Here is an 18413-nt window from a genome sequence, read left to right as displayed (position 1 = left end):
GGAAGATTTTTCAAAAAGATCCAGCTACAAATCAGTGAATGTGCTTATTACATTATATTAGCTTTATATTATCGAGACCTTGAGTATAAGTACTTTTTGTGGTTTAGTTTTTTTATTTTTGGGAAGTTTAAACAATGAGGAAAAATTGATGTAGACAGAGAGTCACTGACTTCACATGATTCATAAAAGACTCACACTTCCAGTAATACTATGATAATACACATTTATTGTCACATTTACAACATATAAAATGACACATATAAAAATACATTTGTAAACGTTAAGAAGAGCTTTGGTACCATAGCTTGTGATACAGTGATTTTGTGCATTTTAACAACTAACTAACATTGTAACAAATGCTACAGGAAATAAAAGTGTGGTGTTTTAAAAGGTGGTTTATGTAATGGAAGTAGACATTGTGTAAGTGAATGTTAAACAATGCAACACAAGACTAAAGGCGTCATTTTTACATGTACACATATGGCTATCTAGGTTCCTTGAGTACAATAGCCCTTCATGTCAGCAAGCAACAATAGCTGCAAGACATAAATCTCAGTCTATACAAAGGCATTTATGTGTGCCATCTTGTGCTAAGGCAGTGATACGCTGTATTTATTATATTCACTTGAGCCGCCTGTCATCACAGAAACTGGGTGTCATAATTACTTAACAGCCACAAACTTAAGTCATAAATCAAAGTTCTTAGTTGTAATCTTCTAACATAGTGTACATGTATCTTTATTTATAATGAATATCAACATTTTTCTAAATAAAGTGCAAATCTGGCACAGAACTATGAATTAAGCCTACATAAAACAAGTATTCAAAATTCAAGACACTATTCAAAATTCACAAATGAAATATACATTTCATATAATCCCAAAATTTCATATATTTCCCAAAAAAAAGAAGAGAGCTGGAAGATTCTGACTCTATGGCATATAAAACTAAAAACGCTAATTTCATAGTAAAACAGTGCATGTAGATTCTGTCTGCATTTCATGTCCTGGGAATAACATCTTACAAAAATATTACACTACTGTGACTGCATGTGGCTGCACTCACGCGCACGCGAGGAAAAACAATGCAATGTAAAGTTTGAATTCAATTACCCACCTTCCCACATATCTGATGATAGGGTAAGACCTAAAGTGATGTTATTAATTCCCATTAATATTGAAATTGTTCTTGTGTGAACAGCATTTTCTTTTTATGTGTGTATATTTTTATTGTTGTGTTAATCATTTTGTATCGTTACAACTGATCCAACTGTTCATAATAAACAAAAAAAATCACCTGCTTTTCAAAAATCTACCCCAGCTGTGAAAGGGCGAGGGATATAACAGTAAGAGCCAAAAAGGGACAAATGGCTGAATGTGTCTTAATAGTAAAGCACATATCTAAAATGGGGAAATGGGACACATCTACGGGAGTGTGAGGAGAGTACCATATTGTGGCAAGCTTCCAATAAATGACTAGCTGACAGCATCATGCTCATTATTTGTAACAATTATGCGGTTCCAGAGGTACTAAGTGTGACACAAAAACTCAAAGAAGGGCAAAACTTTAGAGTGCTTAGTGGAAATACAAAGATTGCCTTCTCGGTCTCCATTTTGCTACATTCTAGTTTAGTCATGTTCCCTTTTTCAGGCATGTTTAAAAAAAGGAAAAAACAAAAAGGGCTCTGGTTTCTCAGGGTTCCTACATGTGGTGTGACTACAGGAAGCTGTCTTCTACCTCGGGCGTCCCAGAGGCGCCCAGCAGAGCGTCCCTCTCACTGGTCTCCTCCAGCCTGTCCTCCTCTGGAAGAGTGTCAGCCGTGTCCTGAGACATGGAGTCAGTCTCCTCCTCCAGAGCCAGAGAGCTGAGAGCAGAAAAAACAAAACACAGTTTCACACAGTGTGCTCAGTCATGTGTGACTCACAAATTGACACACCATGATCAGTATCTACTAATGCTGATCCTGACATCTTCACTCATTTTTTTTTTTACATCTTCCCTTCAGCAACCACAGGTTATATTTTTAACTCAGTAGTGGTTCTGGCACTTGTTTCCATTACACTTAAAGAAATGATGCACATTTTGCATTGAATGCTCAGTTTCAATGCTTCACAACTTTCAAGTGTATTGTCCAATACAGCTCCTTGTGTAGATAAATACTGAGCACTCCCTGTGTGCCTCATGCATTAAATTAATAGGACAAATTGAATTACTGCCAAATTGATCTTAATCAATTGATCTTTTTTCTGAGTAATCAATAATACAAGAGGCAGCAGTTCTTACTTTGTATTTCCTGCCTAACATCCTAGATAAAATTTAAAAAGAAATCCTGAGATGACTTACTTGAAGTTATACAACTGAAACTAAAATGTTTTAACTTCAAAAGGCCATGAATACAGCTGCAACTAATGCATTATTTTCATTGTTGATAATTTTCTTATTTTGTTGATTATCTAAGTAATTTTTTGGTCCATTAAATTGTGAGAAAATTGTGAAAATTTTCAGTTCATCTACTAATCGATTAATTGATAAATTGTTTCAGCCATAGACATACAGTTTCTAAAGAAAATTAGAAGGATGTTCATTGAATAATCTTGTTATTGACTGGCCCATGGCTGATTTTAAGCTCATGCTGCTGCTGATGTATGAGATCTTCATGGACATGAGTCAGCAATCCTGGACCAGAACAGTTCTTCTCTGTTTTCTCTCACGAGGGGGCCAGAGACCTCAAACCTAAATTGGTACAATCTGTGATCTGAACGTAGGCAGAAGATTCACACCACTCCTGAAATTCAAAACACACGATTGGAAGTAGCTATCACTGTCAAACTGAATGACTCACAAAACAGAAACCTAATCCAAGTTAATAATGACTTGTGAAAAAAAACAACTCTTTCATTTTTTATGTGAGTATACCTGGATTTTGTGTGGTCAAACATTTATTTGGTCTTTAAGGCCAACTTAGCTTGGCTGTGTATTTATATAAAAACATGCAATAAAAACATTTCTCCATGTCTGCCTTCATAATACAGCTATTGTCTCCCAGCTCAACATCTGGATGAGTGGGTGTATGGTGGAAAAAAATGCTCTTGTTAAGTAAATACATCCTCATCTTTCTTGCAACCCCAGCATTTGGCACACATCTGCAGCATGTTTTCAGCAGTTCTGTACCTTGCAGGGCTTTCTGATGGCACGTCAGTGAAAACCTCCTCCGGCTTGGGGTCTGGGATGGGAATGATGTACTCATTGTATGAAGTTATAACTTCCTGCATGTCTGAGTCTTGTCTGAATTCTCCTGGGCTCGGGCTCTGGTTGTAGGGGTCTTGGGGGAAGGAGAAGGCGACGGACGACGGGGAGCCAAATGATGGGTTTGCAATCGGAAAGGGTGAGGAGAGTCTGGGTTTGGTGCGAGCGACTGCCGGGTGGTCACTCTTCATGAAGTTGTCGTTGACTTGGTTGTATTTCTGTTGTCAGGAGACAATAGTTTGATCATTTGGAGTTGCAGATTGCAGAAATGGCATTTTAGTCAAAAAGAAGCTCGTCAAAGTTTATCCCACAAGTATATACTTAAAGAATCTGTGAATCAAACATGTGGCCAGGAGCTGCAGTTCACCCACTACTAAACTACAGATTTTGTGAAAGTTTTCTTCTGACCAGTACAGACCTGCACAATTGGATTTGTCTTTCTTTATTGCAGGCTTCAATCACACAGAGCACAGTGCAATATTCTCCACCTCTGCAGATTTAACTATCATCTACTAAGTCGAATTATCCTCTACTGACCTGCATGGCCACCTATCATTGCAGTTCAACTCACTGTATATTACTATCTATAATCCTAATTCTAAAACAGAACATTGTCCAAAGTCCCTGTATCTAAATTCCAACATGTATTATTTGTATGCACCTTTACTGACTATACTACTATTTTTTAAACATGTATACTTCTGTATTGTATATACTGCTGCTCCATGACATACATACAGACAAAATAGCAGTGTCAAAAAAAGTGTCAAAAACAAGTAGCAGTGGTGGATTAAGTGCTCATATCCTTTACTGAAGTAAAAGTTGTAATACCAGAGTGTAAAAATACTTTTAAAAGTGAAAAAATAAAAGTAAAAACTGCATTAAAAAATGTACTTTTACAAAAGTGTTATCATGAAGATTTTACTTTAAGCATCAATAAAATATTTTAATATTGCAACTTGTCAAGGTGGAGCTAGTATTTATGAAAGTAATATTTATAGAAAATATTTATGGTAAATGTGTAGAATAGTGGTAACCCTTGGTAACCCTTTATACATATACTTTAATATTAGAAAAAGGAATTATAGATTTTTAGTTATCAAATGTTTTGTAAATAAAAACAAAATGCAGTACAGTGGAAGTATAAAGTAGAATAAAATGGAAATACTTAAGCAAAGTACAAATATCTCAAAACTGTGGTTACTTTTCGTAACTAAACATACATAGTTACTTTTCACCAGTGGGATCTGTACAGTTCAGGAGTACTGAGGAGTCCTGGTTAAGTGAATGATTACTAGGCCTCCACTAGGCGGCAGATGAGTGAATCAATGAGTGAGTGAGGAGATGAAAGAATAACTGGTGGATAATAAGTACAAAATAACATAAGATATTCAGGAATATGTGGCAGAATGTCACAAGTCCAAGCTCACAGTCTAAAATAAAGAAGTCAGCTCAGTAGGTTACAGATGATGTATAAATAAAGTACCTTTTTATAGCTGTCTGTCAGCATGTTCCCAACACTGTGCACCAAAAAGGAGAACTCTGGCCTCTTCTCAAACTTCTCATCCCAGCACTTCTTCATGATATCATAACTACAACATAAGCAACGTAAAATGAGTTTATTTCGTATCTATACGTCAGGTAAAAGGACTTATTGTGAAGGCAACAAGGTAAGGCAAGGTGACAGTGAGACTCACACTTCATCAGAGGCGTGGGCAGGTTTGGCCATTCGGTAGCCTCTCTTCAAAGCGCTGTAGAATAACTCATTCATGGGCAAATCAGGGTAGGGGGTTCCTCCTGCACAAAGTATTTCAAATAATTCAAAAGCTAATTTAGAAATCATAACTGATGTACAGGCATGAAATCTAAAGTAGATCTCAATGTAAAATAAATCTAATCTAAAGTAATAATAATAACACATGCACACAGAATAACACTGTCATAAACTATTAGATATTTCTCATACAACATTTTTTTATCTGAATCACATTTGCTGTGCAATGAAGTCTTTGTTCAGACCCAAATCTGTAAGAAAAATGGATCTGAAAAGTCCAATGAATGTCAGAGTGAAGCACGGAAGCACAGAGAATCTTTGGTTTTCGCTTACAGAGGCTGGATTGTGAGTTTGTTTTCCCCCACTCAGGCTTACACAGCATATACTATAAACTGCTGTTTTCATGGTAGGTTCAAAAAATCGTGGGAAGTGGGTTGAAAAAAAAAAGCTCACAATACTGCGAGCAAAGAAATGCTAAGTTAAAAGCTTGACTGTGCCTAATATGATTTAGACCTCATATGAGTCTTAAAACAAAGTGGTATGTACTTGCAATCAGACATGGAATATGAAATTTGCTATAGCTTTGACTACTCTTATTTACTGTCATTTAGACACCTGGAAACATACTATATTTCTTATGTTTTACAGTTCACCGAGTCGAGAAGTGTTTGTGCTACTTAAAGAATTAAGGAGGAGTCAAGCAGGTGATGCTCAGTAAGTACAATGTGATCCATATAAGCAATTAAAAGAGGATGAATCCCTCTTATGTGTAAGTCAGCTCTGATCTTAATTGGGACTATTTGTGTGTGTGTGTGTGTGTGTGTGTGTGTGTGTGTGTTTGGACTGACCCAGTGTGAAAATCTCCCAAAGAAGAATACCGTATGACCAAACATCGCTCAGGGTGGTGTACAAATTATGAAAAATACTTTCTGGTGCCATCCACTTCAGGGGCAGGAAGGTCTGAATGAAAGATAAGAAAGATAACACTCCATGTGAGAACGTCAAGATCGATTTTGAAATATTAGATGTCAACAGGTTTAAAAGAGTCTATCTATCTATCTATCTATCTATCTATCTTATGTGCACTACAACTTTCAGCTGGATGTCACCTTTCACCAAAGCACCAGACATCCATGCATTCAAACTCGATAGAAAGAGCTTGGTGAGCGACACAAGTTATAAGGTTTTGTTGCTGTACTTGCTTTTGTGTGTGTGTGTGTCTGTGTAATTATTCTGCCACTTACGCTGCCTTTAGAGATGTAGTTGGAGTCATGCATGATGTCTCTGGCCAGGCCGAAGTCACAGATCTTCACCAGTTTACCCTCACAGATCAGGACGTTCCTTGCAGCGAGGTCACGATGGACACACTGTTGTGGAATAATATGGAGTAAAATTACATTGTTGTTCTTCCACTTGTTTTGACACTTTAGAGATGCAGACAAAGCCAGGCTAGCTGTTTCCAGTCTTAATGTTAAGCTAAGCTAACAGGCTGCTACCATAAGTTTCAAATTTGCCGGGTGTGTGTGAAGATGCCAACTAACACAGGCAACTATCAGAGACTCTGGATAACACACATAACAGATTGGCATTTTTACAGGTTTTTTTACAGATTATACATACTTTTTATGCTCTATATAAACTCTTTATGCTCAGCTAAGCTAACTGGCTGCTGGGTGTAGCTTCCTATTGATCAATTCTCTCCTATAAATGTCAGTGTAAAAGTGAATAAGGGTATTTGTCAAATTGTGTAACTATCAGGGGCCCAGTCACCAGCTAAATATCATAGAACTTGATTTTCAATGTCCTACATTCTTGGAGGCGAGGAACTCCATCCCCTTTGCCACTTGGTAGCTGAAGCCCAAAAGATCATCGTAGGTGAGAGCGGAGGAGTCACTGATGACCAGGTCCAATCTGCCACCACCTGAACACGATGACAAGGTGAGACAACAAACATAAGAAGGAGAGAAGGTGATGAATGAAGGCACTGTCTCAGCGTTTGGGGGAATTTGCGGCTGCTGTGATTACATGGGCTGAAATCAAGCTCATATCCTTATATGCTGTAACATTTGTCTGTACATTCTCTGTGGTCTTTGATCAGAAAGTGAACCGTATTCATTGATTTACAAGCCTAAAACGTGAATTGTTCCATTTCACGTTCATTGATTAAATACAGTGCTTTCTACACACAAACACTGTTCATTTTCACAGAGTTCCTCCCCCTGTGAGCAGCAGACAGATGATCTTACTCTACTTTGTTTCCTGTGCTCACTGTGTTGAATTCTTTATACTTATTTTCAATAATTACACTGGAAACTTTATTAATGTCATTACTTGTGAGGGGTACATCAACGCAGACACCTGTGGCTCAAATCAAACCTTGTTCCTGGTAGATGTCTTGCTGGTAGGGGGATTCATATGGAGAAGGCTGGATGTCTGCATACTTTATGGTGTCCATCTGCTCCTGCATGGGCACGTAGACTGAGGGTTCGTCTTTACTCATGTCCATGTATCCTCCATCACTCTCACTCCCAAAAGACACATAACTGTAAGGATGCATGAAGTGTGTAAAATTACAGTGTACTAAATGACCTAAATCTGTATTTATTCATGGTCCAACATCATATCAAAATTTATATGACATCTGTGCCTACAGATATTATAAAAAGAAACCCCCCCCGCCCACACAAATTACACACAATGCTCCTTTGTGTAGCCCTGACTGGGGATTTTGTAGAGTTTGTTTCTCTCACCCTTTCCTCTGGCTGAGTGGAGTGCTTCCTCCTGAGATGAGGCAGCCGCTATCTGGGTTCTTTTCAGCGTAGTACTGCAGGAAGGTGTGCTTGTTCCTGTGCAGGTAGTCCACCAGGTCGCCATAGCGACAGAACTCAGTCACCAGGTACAGAGGGCCTGGTTAGGGGAAGAAAAAAATTAAAATATGGGATTTATCAAATATTAATAGGACATTCATTTCAGACAGGGCAGACGTACTTGTCACACAATTAAATATCCCAAATGAACATTAAAAAGCATATATCAGGTTATACTTACATTATAAAAGTAATTCTTACCTTTTAAACAAGTATACATTTTTATCAAATGGTCGAGATTAGTTGATAGTAAATATGTGGTACACAACATTTCCCTGTCTTGCTTTCTCCTCCTTCCCACTCAAAGTGCAAATAGGACAACAGGCACATTTTGATCAAATGTAGATCTTTGACATTAACATTTTAAATAGAATGTTAAATTACGAAAGTAGTTTTCCCCTGCCTCTATACTATGAAACAGCAGGACTTTTGACTGGAAATTCCAAAAACAATTGAATTGAGAATGGCTGCACACAACACTGAAACTTAAAATACTTTCATTTTTGGCTTGGCCGCAACAATGGGGTCTATAATCGCGAGAATGACTTAACATAAGAGCAAGAGACAGCATGGGAGAGGGAGGGAGAGACAAGCCAACAGTAACTGCGAATCTAAAGAAACAAACATATCTGAATAGCATGTAAACAACAGGAACGCCAGCAACCAGAAATGAGACAAGACAATAAAAGCCTTGTTAAAAAAATTAAGTGTTTCTAAACGCTAGTGGGATTTTAATTTGTCACATTATAGGAAGTGTTGAGTTTGTATTAACATGTATGGCAGTTCCTTTAACCAGGCAAACAGGAGAAGATCAAAATGAGGCTTTCTACTGAAATAGCAGCTTGACCAATTATACGTATCAAACAGGGGGAATTTATAAAAAAAAATAAAACAGAGCTGCCTCAGATACAAGCCTGCCTTAAATAAAGGCCTGTTACCTTCGGCAGTTGAGGTAAATTCAGGCCCCAATAACGTTTTAAGGAAATACAGTAGTTGAAAACTATTGTGGATCCCAGAAGCTGTGCATTGTGTGAGAGACAAAATAAGAAAGAATTTTGTTTGTGATCATTTAATGAGTGAGTATAACCAACATCACAGCACAGTCTTTGTCTTTAACTTATGTCAATGGTCATTTAGTCAAACGAGGTCACAGTTATAAAAACAGGATTTTAACAATGCAGGGCAGCAGCTTGGAAATGGCGTGGAAGTGACTGCTTTTTAACATTTGGTCTTAATAGGCCACATTTTAGTAACTATTTCGAACTTGTTCCGTTGTCTGACAGCTTTATTGGAAAGTCAGCTGTATTAAAATACTGTATGAGTACAGAGAATAGGAGAGAAGCAAGCAGTAGGCTGACTGCAAATACGACGAGATAAAGTCAAACAATGGTTCCACAACAGTTTTCAACGACCTTCTCAATGTTTCACATTGACCATACACAGTCTAGCCTTTATACTAGGTTCTGACCAAGTCTTCTTCTATAAAATCCTCTGCCATTGGAAAAGATGTGATCATCACATAAAAAAAAAAATCTACACATGGTAACTTTAAAATAAACACCAGCACCCATTACTTTGTGTAAAATGAATATATCTTATATGAAAGAACGCTTCAGCCTACTGAACCACCAGGACAGTTTGCTTTAAAGAAAATGCTCACAGCTGATATCAGGCGCTGTAAACAAACTATAAAAACATCTAATTATCATGCGTATTAGCACTGTATGTTACTGGTGCTCACTGTGATGCTCACCATGTTTGGTGCAAGCCCCCAGCAAATTCACAATGTTGAGGTGAGGACCCAGGTGACTCATGATCTTCAGCTCTGACATCAGGGCCTGGGTCTCACTCCTCCTGGCTGTGGCTGGATAAAGGGAGGACAAAACAGAGAGAGAAAGATGTATAAAAGCAGGGCAGTGTGAGGTAGGTATGAGAACAGGAGAGCTAAACAGACTGAGACCAGGACACACGCCGTCCTTGCCAAACTGCTCAATGACCCATTGGCTGAAAACTGCAAACCCGGCTGGCAACCAAACTAAAGCTCAGCAGGCTGCTGCTCTCTGTGCTCACAGGAATATGGCACTGGTGTCACAACATCTGACAGCTATGCAGGGGGCTCCACTGTGCTCTCTGCATTGTTCACACAAATACGCACATGGCTTTCTACTGTGTTTTTACATTGTGTTGTCTTACATTTCAACATTTTCACTGCCACTTTTGTGCTGGACTGGGAATGAGTGAGACCATATGCAGTTGCCTCGACCACCCTGCCAAAGGCTCCTGATCCAAGAGTGCGACCTGAAACACAAAGACGGACTCAGTGGGACGGAGTCTGAATAGAGCACACATTAGACCTGAAAATGAAGAACATTTCTGTTCATTAAAATATGACTGTAAACACGTTTCTAATGTTTTCCGAAGGACTGTGAGATTATAATCTGTTTTATAGCAGTTATGACAGTTACAGGTCTGGCTGAGTGGCCTTAGGAAGCTGTTTGTAGGGAGCAGCTGACAACCAACAACACATGATCAGACAAAAAAGTTTAGAAGGACCTTTAAAAATAAAGCAGGATAAAAGTCAAGAGGCATAGTTTTAAAACATACTTAGTATTCTACTTTTCTAAAGTCCCCTGGTGAGAGGTACAGCGTAATTTGTTTGTTCTCATCTGAGCAACAAGCAGACCACTGCCTAAAAGTCTGTTTACTCTAATATAAATATGTAATATGGACACATTTTTAGTTGCAGCTAACAAGAAAGAAAGGCTACAGCTTATTTTTTTTAGAAACCACTACCACAAGACCTCAGCAAATATTATGAAGTCATTAATAATATAATGAAAGAAGGAGCAACAAAAAAAACCCAATGGTAATAATTCTATTATTCATAAATGTGTCAAATAAAATAAGATTTAACCAAACCAATACAACCCCACTAACAATAAAAAAACAACAATGTACATCAATACAGAGATGGTAAAAGCAAATAGAGAGTAAACCACAAGGTACTCAAAATACAAACTATATTATTTCATTTTCTTTTAGTCTATTAATTTTTGTTTTTTATCTATTAATTAAATTTTATATATATATCTTATGTATTCATAAATAATCATATATTATTAAAGCATAATTATTATACATTTTTTGTGAGGTAGTAAGCAACTGTACACCTTTTAAATTACATGTGTTTTTAATGGACTCATTGCTTTTATAAACTCTTCTTTTGTTTTTTCAAATGACGAAGTGTTTAATTTCCTGTAATTTGTTCTTTCTTGTTATCTCAGCATTTACCATGAGAAGAAAATATTTTAAATGTAGTTTTACACATATGTTTTCATATCTATCTATTAATCAAACTGTCATCATTTGTGACTCGGCTACTTTAAATGCATAGAGTGGTATTAAGTCAAGTCAGTTACTGAGGGCATATCACATACAGTGTTCGACAGGTTCATATTAGTATCAGTTTATTGACGCCAGCTCTCTGCACTTTGATCTGTCCCCTGTCTGCCTGAAGACTCACCCAGCACCAGGTTGTCTCGTGGCATTTCCCAGGCCAGGTCATAGGGCAGGTGGATGGGGTCCACATAGATGTACTCATGACCATCCTGGCTCACAGACTCTATCACCTTCCATCTGATCTCATAGCGAGGTTTCTGACAACACAGAAGAAACACAAAGGTGCAAAACTGAAACACCAAACAAAAGGTTCCTTTTTTTCCTTTTCATTCACTGGAATTCCCATTTACATACGAAGAGGAAACTGATAGTTGAGTTTGTCTATCTTACCTTCCTCCACACAGCGATGAGGATGATAAAAGACAGGATCACGATTACCACTAAGGCGAGAACAGCAGCCAATACTGCCACCTGGGAGAACAGTGCTGCAACAGGCAAAGACACACAGAGCCAGGATGAAGATAAGGTAATAAATTCAAGCAGAGAGCATTTAACCAAGTTGTCTCAAATTCTCCACAGACATAAAACTTCACTTTGTAAACATGTTTGCAGTGATTTTCCAAAGAAAGCAGTGGTTAGACTGATATTTACAGCTTAAGTGCAAATACATATTTTGACTTCAAACACACAGTCTCACTGTTTGGTGAAAACCTTGCACTGTATCTCTGAGATATAAACTTTTCAAACTTTACTCTTGTTTTTACCAGACCACCATGTGTTTGTTTAGTTTAACAAAAATGTGGTAGAATTATTTTTTTAATATATTTTTTTAAAGCTATTTGCTGCACATTTACACAATAAATCCAATATAATGTTCTATAATTTCAATATCTCTTTGTACATGTCCTTCAACTGACACAGAAACATAAAAACCACTAAAATGGGACATTCTTCACGAAACCTACTGCTGGACACCAGTTTGACATCTCTCCTGTCGACGAGGCCTGCCTGGTTGCTGGTCTCACAGCGAACTGTGACCTGCTGGGGCTTGTGGAAGGTCACCTGGCTGCGGACCTGACTGGTTTTACGACTCTCACTGTAGCTCACATTGGTCTGGATGCTCAGCTCCTCTGGCTCTGGCATCAGCGGCTGCCACACCGCTGTCTGGTTGCTACACCTGCGGCAAGACAGATCAGCAGTGTGGTGTGAAGTCAAAGCAGATGTACATAATTTGAAAGTAAAACAAATTTCTGTGTATGGTCAGCCCCCTAGTGTTCACAGTGTGACAGTTCAGTGATGAATGGGTGGCGGTGGGACTTACTTGTGCATGCTGTCACAGCTGTACCACTGTATGGTTGGGGTTGGGACCCCCTCAGCTACACAGGTCACCAAGTGTCTCTTCCCCGGGAGGTGGTGGTCAGTCAGGTCTTTAATCTGAGAGGGGACTACACACAGGGGGTGCAGCAGCCATTAATCATTACTGACATGAACAAAAACAAGTGTCTGGCCTTGATTTTTCTGATGCACAAAGATAATTTTCAACTAGTCTGTGATTCATGAACATTAATGAGGTTTAAAAAAAAAAAAAAAAAAACCCTCATACTGTGATCAGCTTCTCACCTCGGACCTCCAGGTCAAAGGTCACTTCCTTTGTATCATCTCCGTTGGTGACAAGGACGGTGTAGTGGCCCTTCTGCTCCGTCCTCACCCTTACTAAGGTGAGAATAGTGACATACCTACGAGAATAAATATGTATGAGCTGCCAAATATTTCTCTGCAGAGATCTGAGTAATCGATATATTGAAGATGATTGGAATGACTAGATCTACTTTAACATGAAACATGATCTGTTATCCTGCTCTCTCTCCTCTGTGAATTCAGTGCCTTTCAGATATGGAGATAAGGTAAAGTATTTCCAGTTCTGGAAGTGCAAACTCATTTCTAGATTGTGGACATTATCTTCAGCAATATTTAAGAAAATTAAGACTTTTAGCTCTACCCTCCAGGGAATACATCTCCACTCTTTACTATAAACTTCTTGATAAGCTTCTCTTAATTGCTCGCAAGGGCAGATTACAGATATCAGTGTTTCCCTTTGCTACAGAAGGATCTTCAGAAAGAACATGTTTTAAAAGGAAATGATGGATTGTTTTTGAAATGGAAAACCCTCCTCATAACCCAAGCTACACACACTATATGGTACATATTACTTTGTATTGATGACAGCTGACCCTGAGCTCAGGATATAGTGAGCTGTCTTTTATTCATCTGTTTCTGTTTATTATCCATTTGTCTTTGAGAATTTAGTGTGGCGTAAATGTGGTTGTTTAAAGTTTGCTAATGTTTTCAATTATTTTTTATTTGTGGTGAAGAGCTTCTCCATCTGTGGATCAGGAGGCTTGTGGGTGACATGTCGCTTTGTCTTTTTGATTTTTAACATGTTTTGGCAAAAACGTGAAAACGTGGCCCTGCAATTAAAGCAGCGTTTGGCATTTTTCTGAAAGACGTTTGTGAGTTGTGACAGGTATGTTGTGTTTAAGGTTCCCGTGTGATGAATGATGGAGTCCTGCCCTCTAGAGAGGATTGTGTTTCTCTCTGCGGAGGCCTTATCTAGTGCTGACTGATGAGAGCTGGATGCCTCTGAAGGCTGTCGTCCTAACAGTGGTCCAGTGCTAATTGTTTACATTTATGAAGGTCTATGAGGTGTTTAATTGCATCATGGTATTTGAAGTATTTTTAAGGTCACAGGACAGCTGAAGAAGTCTGGCTGCATGTCTCACCTGGTCTCGTGCTCTTCTCTGGTTGTAATGGTTTTGTCTCCCTTGATGGTGGTGCCGTCTTTGCTCCAGCGGACCTGGGGGGGAGGGTACGCTTCAATCTCAACTCTCAGCTCCACGTTCTCTTGCAACTTGGCTGAAATGTTTCGTGGCTGTGCAGGCTTCACGTCCACAAAGCCTCGCTCTGAGGGAAAAAAAAGTATACGTCATACCAAATGATTTTATAGACAAAAAGAACAAAAAAACATCTTTTCCATTTACTTAATCATACACACATTCTTTTTTGGTATATTCAAGTTACTTCACTTAATGGTAGGCTATAGACAGTGATCATTGTTGAACTTCTGTGGCCAGAATGCATCTGTCTTTTCCACTGTGATGTCCAGACCGCTCTACTACACCGTCCCAGTCTCCATGGACCACAGTGGTTCTAGTTATTCAGGGATTTCATAAACATAACACACCTCGCTGCAGACAGAATAAGCATTCACAGACCCAAACACATTCCGTGAATGTGAAGAGACAGAAAGGAAGAAAAGCTGAGCATGATGAATGCTGCTTTTATTGCCTCTCGACACGAATTAGCCGCTTAGATTACGCACTGTATGTTAATGTTTGAAGTCAAATCTCAATTACACAAACATTACTTGTGAACTTTATTAACTTTTTTTTCCCCCAAAAGTGTAAAAACAGAGCTGCTGCACCCCCAGGTCTAAAGCTCTGTTTTTCAAGGTTTCACTCAGGGCATCCAAACCATGTGAAAGGTTTATTTCACACTTTGAACAGAAATAAACAGAAGGGATCTCCATTTCCCTTAAAAGAAGCTCCTCTCTCACCTTGACTTACAAAGGTTTACATAATAAGCAGTCTTCTCTCTGTCAGTGAAACACAATAATAATCTGTCCAGCATCAGTTTGTTTTATTTTTGTGTGAGTGTGCGTCTCTCACTAACCGAGCACAGTAATGTTGACGCTGGCAGAGGCAGTGTGGTCTTCGACATTATCACGGACATGGCAGATGTAGTTTCCGCTGTGGGCCACCTTGGCACTAGGGAAGATCAGGCAGGAGTGCATCTTCATGCTGGGCAGCTGGACCTCTGTCTGCGGCTCCACCTCAACGCCCTCAGAGAGAAAAACAGCATTAAAGTAGCACTGTCAAAGATCTCTGTTTCTGAATGTAGCAATTTACTATCTGCTTGAATATGATCAAAAAATAAGTAATCAAACACGAATTTAGTCATTTTTTTATACAGGAAACTTACATTCACTTAGATATCACATATTGCTGAGCGTTAGGAAATATTGCCTGATCAGTAGCCAAGATCATATGACAGATTCACCCATGACATTGGGAGATGCTGCCTCCATATGTGATTGATTTTATAGATTTCATGGTTGATATTATAAGTAAAAACGTCTGGAAGTTTCTCCATGGGTGTACCGTAGATAATCTTCAAGCATGAACCATAGTTGGCGTTTCCGCATTTAAGAACCACTTATTAAAATACCTACACCATGTGTTATGAGTACAATTTCACGGGAGGTTAAAATTTGAGGTGTGTCTCTACATCTTGATGTAATTTGGGCTCGGTCATGAGCCTGAGAGCGATCACGAAGGGAAAGCTGAACAAAAGCGCTCCTTCTGCTTCACTCCTACTCACCTCTGGGATATCCCAGGCAAAATACACCAGCTCCACTCCGTGCACCGTGCAGTTTACTGACAGAGGTTCGCCCTGTTTCAGGACTGTCTTTGACGCATTGACGTAGGCGTCAATTGCCTCGGGGACTGGGACAGGAAGAGAGAGTGTGGGGGAGAGGAGGAAGAAGTGATGATGCGATTTATCAAAACAATATGTAGAAAAGTCTTCTTCAATTCTAGTGAATAAACTGGTAAAAAAAAAAGGAACCTGATCAATATTTTTATCCAATCTCCAAAATATTAGTCATTAGATGGATGGCTCCTGTAAAAAAAAACTTTACAACTCCACATAACTATGAAATATTTTTCTCCAAACAGCCTATGCAGTATTTTTCAGTGTGTTCTCGGGGCAAACAACTGCACTCTGAGGCTAAGAATCCAATATTTACCTCATTATCTCCTCAGGAAAAAGACACATCTGCACACCCTTCAGGGATAGTGTAAGGTGACCAAAGCATATGTGTTAAAATGAGAATGAATTATAATTTTGGACTCACAGTGTAGTGCTTTGGCTCTGATACTTGTAGCAAAAACCGTTTGAAGACATGATGGACATTTTATGAGATTCCTTATGGTGCCTTAAAAAGATAGACTCATTAACTTTAATAGTTTGGGTGTGGGCTGAGATTGAATTAAAGGGGCCAGATCTGTGTGTGTGTTTGTGGGTTGCAGCACACATGGGGGTGAGTCGATAATCACCACATTTATATTTTGAGAGGGAGCTGTTTCCCTAACCAGTCTCTCGGACCTGAACACCTACCCAAAATGCTGACAACGTTGAAATCTTGAGACTCTTTCACCTCCCCGTTCAGCTCTCCTCGACACACGTAGGTCCTGTCCTCCAGTGATGCCTTGTACCCCTGACTGGGAACATAATGTCCCTTGATGGGCATGTCAGTGTCCCTCTCATACAGGGTAACGCTGATCTTTGGGTTGGTGACCACACAGGGGACGGTGCTTTCCTCACTGGTCTTAGTTACCATGCCATGGGAGCTCTCCTTGAACCACACATCAGGGTCTGTGGACGGAAACATGACTCCTTTCATTATTTCATTATTTCATTATCTCATTATCTCATTTCAATTGTGGATGATTTTTTTTCTGTGTCCCAATTCCATACCACCCACCAACTAATCTTTATAGTATCCTGTAACAGTTTGTGTACAAAAAAAATCTACTTCTTTCTACAAATAACATGAAAATGATAATAATAAGGTCTCACTTGATCTGATCTTGATCTTTCACAAATTTATTTAAACCTATTTTTCTGTTTTCCAGTTCTCACCATGATTATTTTATCCTTTTTTTGTATTGCTACACAGTGACCTGTGTATCAACAGCACACTAAGAGTATGTTGTCAGCAGCTTTCAAGTATCCATGCTGACTTTTCCAATGTGGCCACACTACATATTCAAAACCTGCAGAGAATTAGTATGCAGCACAGAATTGGGACATCCTTTTTGTTTCACTGTTTTATGAAAGACTTACTGTAAACAGCTTCTACAAGCCTCACCTGGGACAAACACAACCACCTCCTTAGTTTCTCCAGTGTGTTGATCAGTGCACTGATACACTCCTGTGTGCCTCCAGCTCACATCCCACAAGGTCAAAACACTGGATGTGGAGCCACTTTGCACAATTTGGTAGTTTTGACCACCATTTAGAATCTCTTCCACTTGGAAATATGGCAAGTCATCCCTCTTAAAATCCCAGGTGGTCTCCCCTGAGCCGGAGCAGGTAAGGGTGAGAGAGGAACCCTCATCCAGGATGTGCTCTTTGTCATCAGGGGTGACCTCCAGGCAACACAACTCAGTGCAGAGATACAGCAGAGCTGCAGTTGACACAACACAACACAACAAGGAAAAAGGTCAGGTTGGAGGTCAGAGACACGGCAGCATGAGGTTAAAGGTTAAATCAACAATACAAGGCAGATCCTGCTCTATCTCTAAATGATGACGGATATGAGTTGTCTGGAGCGGTAAGTGGGAGGAAAATGATGCTGTGTCAGTGACAGATGTATTTAAAATGACAGGGGTCGGTTTGAATTCATCAGTTGTCCTTTACATCAGAGTATTGTGTTATCTCACAGACTGGACAGCTATCCACAAAGACATAAGTGTCTATACTTTGACCATCCTTGACTTTATCATATACTAAATAAAACCTCCTTGAATAACTCAGTTGTCATTACTGCGAGTAGAAATGTATGTAAGGTAGTTTTTGGAAATTGTGACTCTTTCAACCATGTTAAGTTTCATTTGAATATTTTGTAAAAAGAAAAAAAAAAAGAAAAAAGTTGATTTAGCAGTGATACTTTCTTTAAGTTTAAAATCACCTAGGCTTTGCATCACACTCTTCGCTCCCCTTCAAACCTACCTGTGATCCTGTTTGCAGATTCTGAAAGTGAGTTCTCACCTGTAACTGTGACTGTCAGATGTGTGGCCACCGTCACCCTCCTCATGCTGGATGTCTTCAAACAGTCTGTTTGTCTGCAAACAAACAGATGAGAAAAAAACTGTAATATTTTTGCTTCGCTGTCTCAGTCAACAGTTCAAAAACCACTGATTATTCTGTCCACAAAACGTTCAATAAGACTCTGTCAAAATGAAGAAAACAGCTGGAAGATTTAGTTTGTGTTCACCCCAGTTAAC

At 39.0% G+C, this 18413-nt stretch overlaps 1 protein-coding gene across 1 annotated transcript in view; it reads right to left on the bottom strand.

Annotated features, from left to right (window-relative positions):
* Positions 1-206: 206 nt before the first annotated feature.
* The window catches only part of pdgfrb (platelet-derived growth factor receptor, beta polypeptide), a 28966-nt gene continuing 10759 nt past the window's right edge, over positions 207-18413 (bottom strand). The window contains exons 2-23 of the mRNA XM_071458245.1: positions 18178-18251; positions 17276-17593; positions 16522-16779; positions 15724-15848; positions 15016-15184; positions 14067-14247; positions 12907-13022; positions 12608-12731; positions 12252-12463; positions 11677-11771; positions 11411-11543; positions 10081-10185; positions 9641-9751; positions 7771-7927; positions 7397-7563; positions 6829-6941; positions 6265-6387; positions 5869-5980; positions 4944-5043; positions 4733-4838; positions 3172-3464; positions 207-1864 (exon numbers count right to left, since the gene is read on the bottom strand). Of these exons, the coding sequence (XP_071314346.1) occupies positions 1717-1864; positions 3172-3464; positions 4733-4838; positions 4944-5043; positions 5869-5980; positions 6265-6387; positions 6829-6941; positions 7397-7563; positions 7771-7927; positions 9641-9751; positions 10081-10185; positions 11411-11543; positions 11677-11771; positions 12252-12463; positions 12608-12731; positions 12907-13022; positions 14067-14247; positions 15016-15184; positions 15724-15848; positions 16522-16779; positions 17276-17593; positions 18178-18223 (3312 nt within the window). The 5' untranslated portion in view covers positions 18224-18251 and the 3' untranslated portion in view covers positions 207-1716. The remainder of the gene's footprint in view (positions 1865-3171; positions 3465-4732; positions 4839-4943; positions 5044-5868; positions 5981-6264; positions 6388-6828; positions 6942-7396; positions 7564-7770; positions 7928-9640; positions 9752-10080; positions 10186-11410; positions 11544-11676; positions 11772-12251; positions 12464-12607; positions 12732-12906; positions 13023-14066; positions 14248-15015; positions 15185-15723; positions 15849-16521; positions 16780-17275; positions 17594-18177; positions 18252-18413) is intronic.

This window comes from Trachinotus anak, unplaced genomic scaffold (genome assembly GCF_046630095.1).
Source record: "Trachinotus anak isolate AG129_WGS33_773 ecotype Australia unplaced genomic scaffold, CSIRO_AGI_Tana_v1 ptg000021l, whole genome shotgun sequence".
NCBI classification, from domain to species: Eukaryota; Metazoa; Chordata; class Actinopteri; order Carangiformes; family Carangidae; genus Trachinotus; species Trachinotus anak.
The sequence above is the reverse complement of the archived record's forward strand: the minus strand, read 5'-3'. Positions and strand labels throughout refer to the sequence as shown.